Raw genomic sequence first — 12,318 nt, 5'->3', positions numbered from 1 at the left:
TCTAACTTTAAGCCATGGTGGTCCAATAAAATACAGGAGGTTATTCCAATTTTTTGTATGTGTTGAGATTTGTTTTGTCATGGAGTATGTGGTCAGTTTTAGAGAAGGTTCAAAGGGTTGCTGAGAAGAAGGTATATTCTCTTGTATTTGGGTGGAATATTCTGTAGATGTCTATTAAGTCCATTTGAGTCATAATGCCTGTTAGTTTCCTTATTTCTCTGTTAATTTCTATCTGGTAGACCTGTTCATTGGTGAGAGTGGGGTGTTAAAGTCTCCCACTATTAATGTGTAGGGTTTGATGTGCAATTTAAGCTTTAGTAATGTTTCTTTTACATATGTGGGTACCCTTGTATTTGGGGCATAAATGTTCAGAATTGAGACTTCATCTTGATGGATTTTTCCTGTGATGAATATGTAATGTCCTTATCAATCTCTTTTGATTAATTTTAGTTTGAAGTCTATTTTGTTAGATATTAGGATAGCTATACCAGCTTGCTTCTTAAGTCCGTTTGTGGAAAATATTTTCCTGTCCCTTTACTCTGAGGTAGCATCTGTCTTTGAGGTTGAGGTGTGTTTCTTGTATTCAGCAGAATGATGAATCCGGTTTTTGTATCCATCTGTTAGTCTCTGTCTTTTTATAGGCCAATTGAGTCCATTGATATTAAGGGATATTAATGACCAGTAATTGTTAATTCCTGTTATTTTTTGGTGGTAGTGTTGTGTGTTTCCCTCCTTTGGTATTTGTTAATGTGGGATTATCTATTGCATGTGTTTTCATGGGTGCATTTAACTTCCTTAGGTTGTATTTTTTCTCCTAGTCCTTTCTGTAGGCTGGATTTGTAGATAGGTATTGTTTAAACCTGGTTTTATCATGGAATATTTTGTTTACTCTGTCTATGATGATTGAGAGTTTTGCTAGGTATATTAGTCTGGGCTGGCATCCATGGTCTCTTAGTGTCTGCATAATTTCTGTCCAGGTCCTTCTGGCTTTTAGAGTGTCTACTGAGAATTTGAGTGCTATTCTGATGGGTCTGCCTTTATATGTTACTTGGCATTTTTTCTTTGCAGCTTATAATATTTTTCTTTATTCTGTATATTTAATGGTTTGATTATTATGTGGTAACGGGATTTTTTTAGTTCAGTCTATTTAGTGTTCTGTAAATTTCTTGTATTTTCATAGGAATTTCCTTCTTTAGGTTGGGAAAGTTTTCTTCTGTGATATTGTTGAATATATTCTTTGTGCCTTCAAGCTGGTATTCTCCTTCTATCCCTATTATTCTTAGGTTTGTTCTTTTCATGGTGTCTCATATTTCCTGGACATTTTGTGTTATGACTTTGTTGGCTTTAATATTTTCTTGACTGATGAATCTATTTCCTCTATTGTATCTTCAACACCAGAGATTCTCTCTTCTATCCCTTGTATTCTTTTGGTTATGTTTGTATCTGTAGTTCCTGTTCTTTTACTCAGATTTTCTATTTCTAGCATTCCCTCAGTTTTTGTCTCTTTTATTGCCTCTATTTCAGTTTTCAAGTCTTGAACTGTTTCTTTAATCTGTTTGATTGCTTTTTCTTGACTGTCTTTAAGGGATTTATTGATTTCTTCCAATTTTTGTTTGTCTTTTCCTCAATATTTTTAAGGGAATTTTTCATTTCCTCTTTAAAGGCCTCTATAATCTTCATAAAGTCATTTTAAGATCGATTTCTTCTGCTTCTTCTATGTTGGGATGTTCAGGTCTTGCTAATGGAGAACCACTAGGTTCTGGTGGTGCCATATTATTGAATGTATTCTTGCACTGGAGTCTACTAATCTCTTCCTCCAATGGGTGCCAATGGTGTCTGTGTCTTAGGGAGCCACTCTTGGTCAAATTGGCATTCTTGGTCCAATCAGAGTTGGTGGAGTCTGTGTCTCAGGGAGCAGCTGTGGTCTCAGGACATGAGTGGGTTTGGGGGATGGAGTGGGGCTTGTAGGTCATGGGGTCTGGTGGGGAGTGGTAGTCAGGCCTGCCTACAGCAGACCTGCCTGCCTTCTGGCCTGCAACTAGGGCTGCAATTGGTGGGGGTATGGGGACACAAATATTGCCCCTGGGCCTAAAGTCTAGAGTCTGTGTTTATCAGCTCCGAGAACAAAGACTCACCTCTTGGTCCAACTGGAGCTGGTGGAGTCTGTGTCTTAGGGAGCAGCAGTGGTCTTGGGGGATGTGTAGGTATGGGTGGTGGAGTGGGGCTCATTGGTTACAAGGTCTGGTGGGGGGTGGTAGTCAGGCCTGCCTTCAGGAGTTTTGCCTGCTGGCCTGTAACTGAGGCTGGAATGGGGGGGGCATATGGGGGCATGGGTTGTGCCTCTGGGCCTAAAGCCTAGAGCTTGGAATGATTGGCTAGGAGAACAAAGACTCACCTCTTGTCTAATTAGAGCTGGCAGAACATTCTCTATGACTCTTTGTGATGAATGGATGGAAGACATTTGAGACCAGAGGCAAGAAGCCTGTGGGGAGCCAATCAGGGTAAAATTGATGCTGCTGGTGGTTTTAACTTCTTTCTTTTTTTGCACTTATTTATTAATTAACTTTTTTTATTTATTTTACAATCCAATTGCAGTTACCTCTCCCTCCTTTCCTTCCATTTCCTCCTCCCCCACCTCTCCTCTACCCCCTGTCCACTCCTTCTCCATCTCTATTCAAAAAGGGGCAGGCTTCCTATGGGTGCCAACAAAGCATGGCACATCAAGTTGAGGCAAGGCCAAGCCCCTCCTCCTGCATCAAGGCTGAGTGAGGTATCCCAGCATGGGGAATAGGTCCCCCAAAGCCAGCTCATGCTCCAGGGACACGTCCACTGCTAGGAGCCCCACAAACAGACCAAGCTACACAACTGTCACCCATATGCAGAGTGCCTAAGTCAGTCCCATACAGACTCCCCAACTGTCAGCCCAGGGTCCGTGAGCTCCAGCTAAGGCCAGTTGTTTCTGTGTGTTCTTATGTCATTAAACTTCTACACTTACAGAGAAGATAACCTACTGTTAGTATTGATAACACACTACCACATCAGCCTTGGCAGTGAAGATAAAGGAACTGATCTGAGAACTTGTTAGGAGCTAGTATTCAGAACTTGGTGGTGATGATCTGAATATATATAGAGAGAATGAAAGGAGGCAGTTGAGCACAGCTGTGTTGATGCACTCTATTCACCTGTATACTTTTCAGTCATCACACTCAAGTTCACTCATCCTGTGTTTAGACTCTGTAATAGTCAACCTCATTAGAAGAAATTTCCTTTAATAAGCCCTGCACAACATAAGCGCATGATCTGTGAACCAATGGTGGAGGAACCCCCATGGAACTGGACCAGGACCTCTGGATAAATGAGACACTTGATTAGCTTGAACTGTTTGGGAGGCTTCCAGGCAGTGGAGCCTGGACCTGTCCTTGGTGCATGGGCTGACTTTTTGGAGTCTGGGGCCTATGCTGAGACACTTTGCTCAGCCTTGGTGGAAGGAGGAGGGGACTGGACCTGCCTTGGCTGAGTATGCCAGGCTGGGCTGACTCCCCAGGGGAGACCTTGCCTTGGAGGAGGTGGGAGTGGGGGGTGGATTGGGGGGAGGGCTGGGTGGTGGGAGGAGGGAGGACGGGGGAATCCATGGCTAATATGTGAAATTAAGTTAATTATAAAATAAAAAAATAAGCCTTGCACATAACCTTAGCCAATTTATACCAACTTCAGAAGTAGAATTTTCTGTAAAACTAAGACTATATGAAACTAAATTCAACAGTATATTCAAAGAGTTCAAGCTTGTGTCTCATATCCTTTGGGGATCTTCTCCCCAAAGACACATCAAGTTGAGCATATATTTCTCTGGGTATGAAAATGTTCATTCCATGATTTATTCAAAATATAGTCTATGTCAAAGACATCGACATAAATCAAGTTACACTGAACTTGATAGAAGAGAAAGTAGGAAGTAGCCTTGAACACACTGGCACAGGAGACCATTTCCTAAATATAACACCAGTAGCACAGACACTGAGAGCAAAAATTAATAAATGAGACCTCCTGAAACTGAGACGTTTTCTAGCTCTCTTTAAAGCAGTAGCAACAGGCCTCAGGTGGAGCTCCAGGAGTCCAATTGTCAAGAAAGAGGAGGGACTATAAGAGTGTGAATTGTTGAGACCAAGATTGGAAAAGCACAGGGACAAATAGCCAAACTAATGGAAACACATGAATTATGAACCAAAAGCTGTGGAGCCCCCAACTGGTTCAGGCCCTCTGGATAAGTGAGACAACTGAATAGCTTGAACTGTTTGGGAGGCATCCAGGCAGTGGGACCCAGACCTGTCCTTAGTGCATGAGCTGGCTGTTTGGAACTTTGGACTTACACGGAGACACTTTGCTCAGCCTGGAAGAAGGAGACTGGACCTGCCTGTACTGAATCCACCAGGTTGAATTGAATCCCCAGGGGAGTCTTTGCCCTGGAGGAGATGGGAATGGAGGGGAGGTGCTCGGGGGGAAGGTGGGTGCGTGGGTGTGAGGGGGGAGGACAGGGGAACCCAAGGCTGATATGTAAAATTAATGCACAAATATAATAAAAAATAAAAAAATAGAGCAGTAGCAACACATTTTTGTTACAAAGTTGGGCTATTTGTCATTTCTTGAGGCAAAATTTTCCAATGATGTGTTTTCATTGGTTCATTAATTTAAGAGAAGGTACACTGATAGTGAAACTTTCACAATCTTTGGGATACAAAAATAAGCACAGCAGCAGTCTTTTAAAGGCAGCACTGTAATAGGACGCTCTTCAGGAATAGCAATGGATGTTGGAAGGCCTGGTTGTAAAGGTCCATTAATTCCATGGTGGCCTTTACTTAACGAAGATCTTGCAGCAGATGTCATTTTCCTGACTGTTATTTAATCACAAAATAGGAGAATTCCATGGACTGTTCCATTCTTCTGTATGCCCTTTGTCCAGCTGTTCCTTGGCAGGTAGTATCTTTTCCTTAGTAAAGGGCCACTGATCCACCCAGATGGGATCCTCAGAAAACCAGGTAATAGAATCAGCATGATATTTCTCAGCAGCCCCTAGGAAAAATACCCCAAACCTTGTCTATTATTTTGGAATGGGATTTAAAGCTTCACTTATTCACTGCAACTCTTCTCAGACCCTTTCCAGGAATTCATTCTTGTGAGAGCATTATCGGTTCAGCAGGGCTAATAGGTAAAAGAGATACATGCCTAGGCTTTGAAGGACATCTCTTCCCTACAAATTAACTCTCAGCTCTTGAAGTACATAAGGCTAGAAGAAACCTGATTGACTATCTCTTTTTTGAAAGGAATGGAGGAAGAAGTTGATCTTGGAAAGAAGGAAGGTTGTGGAGGAACTGGGAGGGGCACAGGGAGGGGAAACTGTGGTCCTGATGTATTATATGAGAGAAGAATAAAAACGAAAAAGTTTTTTTGAACTTTCTTGAGGCCCATTGAAAACGCCCACTCCAGAGAGCTTGAGTGCTTTGGAGGGGCCAGTGGGAGGGCCAAGGTTGATAGGACAGAACTGAAACATTGGCACCTGTATCTAACAATCCTTCAAATTTCTTACCGTCTATCCAGAAAGGCATGGTGGCCCACTCTTTAGTAATTGATCTCATCCAGTACACATCCGAGGACCTGAAGCATTCTGTTCCCTGTTCCTGAGCAAACTTTACCTGATTAAACACTTACACTTGAACCAATAACAGTTGAGCAATATATTGTCTTTTTTTCTGTAGTTTGGATGCTAGTAGGAGTAGATGTCATAACACCTTGCCCAGTTTCCATGAGGCAAAGGCTGTCCTTCACTATCCCTCTTAGTTTTACATTTGCTTGCCCAATGATTTCCTAGTTCACAGTGAGGGCATAAACCTGGGGCTTTGGTCCCCATGACTTGAGGTGCACTCTGCCTTCTTTGTGGACACTGCCTTCTAAAGTGTCCAGATGGACCACATTTAAAACATCAATGACCATTACCTTCATTTCTTTGTCCTTGTTGGATGACTGCCAATAATTGAGGCAGCATTTGCCCTTGGAGGTCCACAGTAAGAAATAACTATTGAGTATATGAAGTTCCAATGCCACCACAGAGGCAGATATAATTATTAATATCTCCCTTCTTTCAAAAGGGATGGATGGCAGTCTGGCATGCAGCATTAGCAATCTCATATGCCAGTTGCTTGACAATAATCATTCCTGCCTCTCCATCAATCACCAGGTGACTGATAGCCTTCAAAAGATGAGAAACAAAATCTTGACATGCCCCATGAAGCCCTTGCCTAATTTCAAAAAATTCCTTTGTATTTCTCCCAGAATCTGGTAACTTGTACTATGCTTGCAATGAAAATGAATTTATTTGTCCATAAGCCTCAGGAGGATATATAAGTCATTGAGCATCATGGCTTCTTCTGCTACATTTTAAAAGGCATAGGCATATATTATTTTGTTGATTTTTAAATTCTTTTTAAAAATGTGTTTTTTTTTTTCATTTTGTGTTCATTGGTATTTTGCCTACATATATGTCTGTCTGTGTGAGAGTGTTGGATCCCCTGAGAGTGGAGTTATAGACAGTTGTGAGTTGTCATGTGGGTACTGAGAACTGAATTCTGGTCCTTTGGAAGAGCAGCCAGTGCTCTTAATTGCTGAGCCATCTCTCCAGCCCATATTTTGTTGATCTCTAGTAGCTTGGTGTTGACATCTTTCTGAATCGTCCTCCACAGTAAATATTTACTCCAGTTAGACAAACTTTGGCTAAGATCTTCCAAATGGAAGGAACAAAAGGATCCCCAGAAATAGAATCACAGAGAGATAATGTAGAAGGAGCAGTTGGCTCATGGCCATATCATAATTCACAATGTACTTAGCCCAATTTTTACAGTTTCAACACTGCTTAAAAGTCAAAAGTAATGTCTGAGACCCAAAGGAATCTCATAAGTGTAACCCCCTCTAAAACAAAAAATTCCATACCTCCAATATATAATTGAACAGAAAGTTCATTAACATTTCAAAGGAGTAGAATGGGAGCATAGTTAAGAAATAATGGATATAAACAAGACCAAAACCAACAAGGGCAAAATTCAAATTCTGTAGCTCCATTTCCAGTGTCTAGGAATTTATGTTCAAAGGGTTTAAGTGGTTCTGTCTCTCCAGCTTTTCTGCCTGCAGCATACAGCTCTCTCTTGGGTCCTTTCCACTCTCTGTATGGAGCTGTCCTTGGCCAATGTCTCATAGTTCTGGCATCTTTAGCAAATGGGGGGTCTCCACTAAATCCCAGGACTGGTTTTCACAGTTTTACCCAATGGCCTCATACAGTTTCTTGTCCTCTCAGAGCCTTCATTCACTTGCTGCCTGTCCTTGGTGGCTCTCCGAAAGCATGGAGGAATAATCCACAAGCCCTTCACTCTCAAATCTTTCATGTCTCTAATGACAGCATTGTGTAGATGGAACTGCTAACTTTAGCTGTCAGCTTGGGCTGGAGACTGAGCTCTTTGAATCACTCCTATGCTCTCTTTACACATTGGCAGCTTAGCTGGGCTCAGTCCTGCCCTAGAGTCACTCTTTCCTTTGTTCAGGTAGAGAGAAGGCCTCTTCTTAACTGTAACAATAACCCCTTTAACCACTACAGCCTCTTTGCCAGCATATGCCTTGGCTGTAACATTTAGTTTCCTAGGTATCTTTTTCTCTCCACAATGGACATTTGTAGTTCTTTTTGACCTAATTGCTCTTTTTCATGCAGACTTATATAAGTGTTACCAGTAAGAACCATTCCACAGACTTGACATTATTCAGCCTTGAATTTTTCTCCACAAAAGAAATTAGTCCATCAATTTAAAAATTAGCCCAACCAAGTTCTCTGGAAAAGGGAGAAGTGAGTCAGCTTCTCTGCTAAAATATCATACAATTTGTCCCCTAGCCCAGTTGTTAATATCGTTCCTTTGGAAACTCCTTGAACTGGATCTTCATAGTCTGCATTGCTCTCAGCAGGGCTATGTTACAAGCTCTTACTGAAATATTCTTCTACTGAAATGTTCTTGTAAGCTCTACTTACAACATTCAACCACTTTCCTAGTCCAAAGTTGCAAACTCTTCCACATTTCTAAAACAAAACAAAAAACAAATAACAAAACCAAACAAACAACAGTTGAAAACAACATAGTCTGTTTTTTCAAAGCAACAGCCCACTCTTTGATATCAATCTACATATTCATTACTTTTCTGTTGTTGTGATAAGGTACCATGTCTAAGGTAAATTTCCATATATATATGGATGTGGTTGCTCAGGAAACTGAGTAGAAAGTGACATCATAAATCAAGATATGTAATAAAAGGCAAAGGTCTTAGGAAGAAGAGGAAGAGTTCAAGGTTCTTCACATTGAAGTTTAACTGCCATAGGACCCCAACCGGATCTGTGTACTGGGCATATGAAAAGAGGAACAGTGAGCTCTGAGGAAGGCCTAGGATTCTCATAGATCTGTAGGAGTTTGGTGATATATTGTGTATCCTAATAAACTTGCCTGAGGATCAGAGGACAGAATGAGTCATTAGATTAGACAGACATAGAGGTCAGGCAATGGTGGCACACACCTTTTAATCCTATCACTCAGAGGCAAAGATCTGTTTAGATCTCAGTGAGTTCAAGGCCACACTGGGCTACAAGAGATTGATCCAGTATAGAAGAGAAGCAGAGCCAGGCAGTGAGGCACACACCTTTAATCCCAGCACTTGAGATCTCTTGCCTTTGCTTGGGAAGCACACACACCTTTAATCCCAGGAAGTAATATGGCAGGGCAGGGAAAGGTATATAAGTCATGAGGAATCAGGAGCTCACTCTCTTTAGGCTGAGGATTTCCCTATAGGTATGAACTAGTGTTTGGCTGCTCTGCTTCTCTGATCTTTCAGCTTTCACTGTGATATCTGGCTCTGGGATTTTTTTTTAATTAAAAGACTTTATAAGATTTAAACAACATAGGAGTTAATGGAGGACATAAGGTGATGCAGAGGTAGGATTAGCTTCTATAAGAATACTCAACAGAGGAAAGGAATCCATCATAGCTGGAAGCCTACTCCATATCATAGTGATGCTAAGGGTCCAAAAGGACCAGTTGCTCTCTTCTTTCTGAAGTTGGAGAAAAGGAAAAGAAACTGTAGAATCATGTAGTCTTCCATCATACAGGGGCTTAACTCTTTTCACCCTGTGTGGTATGGGAGATTGTTGAGCTCCACTTTCCATTTGCAAAACAAATCAGGTTACTGCCTCTACTTCCCTTTTTACAGGGAAGGAAATAAACATAGCTATAAAGTTTTTAAATCCAAAATTCCCAAAGTGCAGATAAACACAAATATAATGTCCTTACAACTGAACTTTCTACCAGTCTCTATCTTCTTGCTTCATTACTGGAGAAAAATTACATCCCTTGGGTGTAATTCTCAAGAAAACACAAAATACAATGCTGTACTGACAGCGTTGAAAAATCTATTTACAGCCAGCCTGTCCCAGAAAAGATTACATACTCAGGAATTTAAAATGGGGACCATGCTTAAATACCATATTGTGTGAAAATTTCTTGTAAGATGATATATTTGGGAAATAATAGCACATATCTGGAAGGGTAAAATGTATGGATGTTTCTGAACATTGAACTCAGATTATGAAACATATTTTTAAAATGATTACATAGAGAAAGTAGAGTTCTGAAGAAAATTATAAGATCCATGACACATTTTTTGTTTTTAATTTTTTTAATTCACTTTACATACCAACCACATATCTCCCTCTCATCCCTCCTTCCACTTCCCCCACCCGCACTGATGTAAGAAGTGGGGATGTCACTTTAGAAAACTCTTAGCTCTTATACTATAGTTTTATAAATCACAAGGACATCAACTCACAGTGGGGTCCCTAGTTAAATAGACATTTTTGAATAATTAAATAATAACATTCACATTTTTGAACATTGAATAATTACACAGAATGCTCCATTAATAAAATAGCCCAAAGTGGGGAAAAGTCAAGCATTGGTAATGTTAATATCAATATATCTACCTGATATTGTTATGAAAACACCCTAAAGGGTGATTACCATCATCAGAAGAGACTTTTCTTTTGAAATACTCTTTTTAGGGCCCCTTTCATGTCTCTGTTCCTCAGGCTGTAGATGAAGGGGTTCAGCATGGGAGTCACCACTGTGTACATCAAAGACATGACAGTCTCCTTCACAGTAGAGTTATTAGCAGATGGACATAAGTAAAGGCCAATAATTGTCCCAAAGAACAGTGACACCACAGACAAGTGAGAACCACAAGTGGAGAAGACCTTGTGGATGCCTCGAGTTGAAGAGCCCTTGAGGACAGAGGAGACAATGCGTGCATAAGATGCTATGATGAGTAGGAAAGGAAGTACAACAACAAGTCCTCCTATGATCAATACCACAAACTCATTAATGCGAATATCAGAGCAGGCCAGCTTCAGCAGTGCAGATAGATCACAGAAAAAATGGGGAATCACATTGTTTTCACAGAAAGACAATCTAGTTAAGAGCAAAGTGTGTAACATGGCATGTGATGTGGTCAGCACCCAGGACAGCACCACTAGACTCACACAGAGCTTGGGGCTCATGATGCTGGTGTAATGAAGGGGGAAACAGATGGCCACATAGCGGTCATAGGCCATGGCTACAAGGAGGAAGCTCTCAAGATCTCCAAAAAACAAAAAGAAATACATTTGTGTCAGGCAGCCTGCATAGGGGATGCATGGGTCCTGGCTCTGCATGTTCTGCAGCAATTTGGGCATTGTGACAGAGGAGAAGCAGAGGTCAGAGAAGGACAAGTTGCTGAGAAACAAGTACATGGGAGTGTGGAGATGGGAGTCCAGTAGAATGAGGGTGATGATGATGAGGTTCCCCAGGACAGTGGTGAGATACATGGCCAGGAACAGGGCATAGAACAGGTGCTGGTGCTCTGGGGGGATGGGCAGGCCCAGGAGGAGGAACTGGGAGATGACAGTTTGGTTGTCTTCAGGCATGACCTTTCTGCAATATCTGTTTGGAAAATAGTGGGTCCCTCAAAATTTCAAATAAAATGAACATATGTCTATGACATGTCATTTATAAGAATTAATCTCATAGTCATCAAAATATTATCATCATACCAAAACTGCAAAAATTTCTATAGACATAAAAGACTAAGTCTTTTGTAGATTTTTGTATGTTTCTATATTAAATCCTTTAAATTATACTCTTTTATTTGTTTGTTTGTTCTTTCATTTGTTTGTTTTACAACCTGACCTCGGTTTCCCTTTTCTCCTCTCCTCCCCGTCCCTTCTCACTCCCTCTCCTACCCACCCCCTATCCAGTCCTCATCTGTTTCTAACCAGAAATGGGCAGGCCTCACATGGATATTGACAGAACGTGGCATATCAAGTTCTAGTAAGACTAAGCACTAAATTCTACTGTTACATGAGATACAAAATATATTAACTTTTCTCTTGTTTGCCAATTGGTTATGTTTCCTTAGTGGTTATGATTTACTTCAGCTCTTTCAAATTCTTTCTTTGTTTCTTTGTTTGTTTTCTTTCTTTCTTTCTTTCTTTCTTTCTTTTTTGTTTTTTTGAGACAGGGTTTCTCTGTGTAGCTTTGCACCTTTCCTGGGACTCGCTTTGTAGCCCAGGCTGGCCTTGAACTCACAGAAATCCACCAGGCTCTGCCTCCCGAGTGCTGGGATTAAAGGCGTGCACCACCGCTGCCCGCCTGCCTCAAATAATTTTCTTTTCCTCTTTATATGTAAAGTAGAAATCCAATCATCTTTCCTTGCTAATGAGTGAATTGTTGGTGGATTCTCGTTGTTCTCAGAAAGGCAAACATGGTATGAACTCACTCATAGTAGGATACTAGATGTAAAACAAAGATGACTAGACTGCTACTCACAACTCCAGGGAGGGTACCTAGAAAATGGGACCCTAAGAAAAACACAGGGATTGCCCAATGACAGAGAAATGGATGGGATGTGCGTGGGGGTAATGAAGGGCAAGTTTCGAGGGAAAGAGAGCCTAGGGGAGCGGAAGATCCCAAATGGATCAAGAACAGAAAGGGAGAACAAGGAATAAGGGACCATGGTAAATGAAGACCACATGAGAATAGGAAGAAGCAAAATGCTAGAGAGGTCCCCAAAAATCCACAATGATACCTCCACTGTAGACTACTGGTGATGGTCAAGAGAAAGCCTGAACTGACCTAGTCTGGTGATTGGATGGCCAAACACCCTAACTGTCGTGCTAGACCTCTTATCCAATGACTGATGGAAGTGGATGCA

The 12,318-nt window shown here is 41.2% G+C and overlaps 1 protein-coding gene across 2 annotated transcripts; it reads right to left on the bottom strand.

Annotated features, from left to right (window-relative positions):
- Positions 1-5,245: 5,245 nt before the first annotated feature.
- Positions 5,246-11,032, bottom strand: LOC118589436 (olfactory receptor 1-like). Of its 2 annotated transcripts, XM_036196728.1 has the most exons (2): positions 10,108-11,032; positions 5,246-5,265 (listed from the first exon to the last, which is right to left on the bottom strand). In XM_036196728.1, the coding sequence occupies exons 1-2, from the start codon at positions 11,030-11,032 to the stop codon at positions 5,246-5,248; spliced, it is 945 nt and encodes a 314-aa protein (XP_036052621.1). The 2 variants fall into 2 exon arrangements, with proteins under 2 accessions (XP_036052621.1, XP_036052622.1); XM_036196729.1 differs by lacking the exon at positions 5,246-5,265 and having other exon boundaries at positions 10,070-11,032.
- Between the last annotated feature and the right edge of the window lie 1,286 nt (positions 11,033-12,318).

The sequence above is a fragment of the Onychomys torridus genome, chromosome 8, assembly GCF_903995425.1.
Source record: "Onychomys torridus chromosome 8, mOncTor1.1, whole genome shotgun sequence".
Lineage (NCBI taxonomy): Eukaryota > Metazoa > Chordata > Mammalia > Rodentia > Cricetidae > Onychomys > Onychomys torridus.
This window is presented reverse-complemented; position numbering and strand designations above follow the sequence as displayed.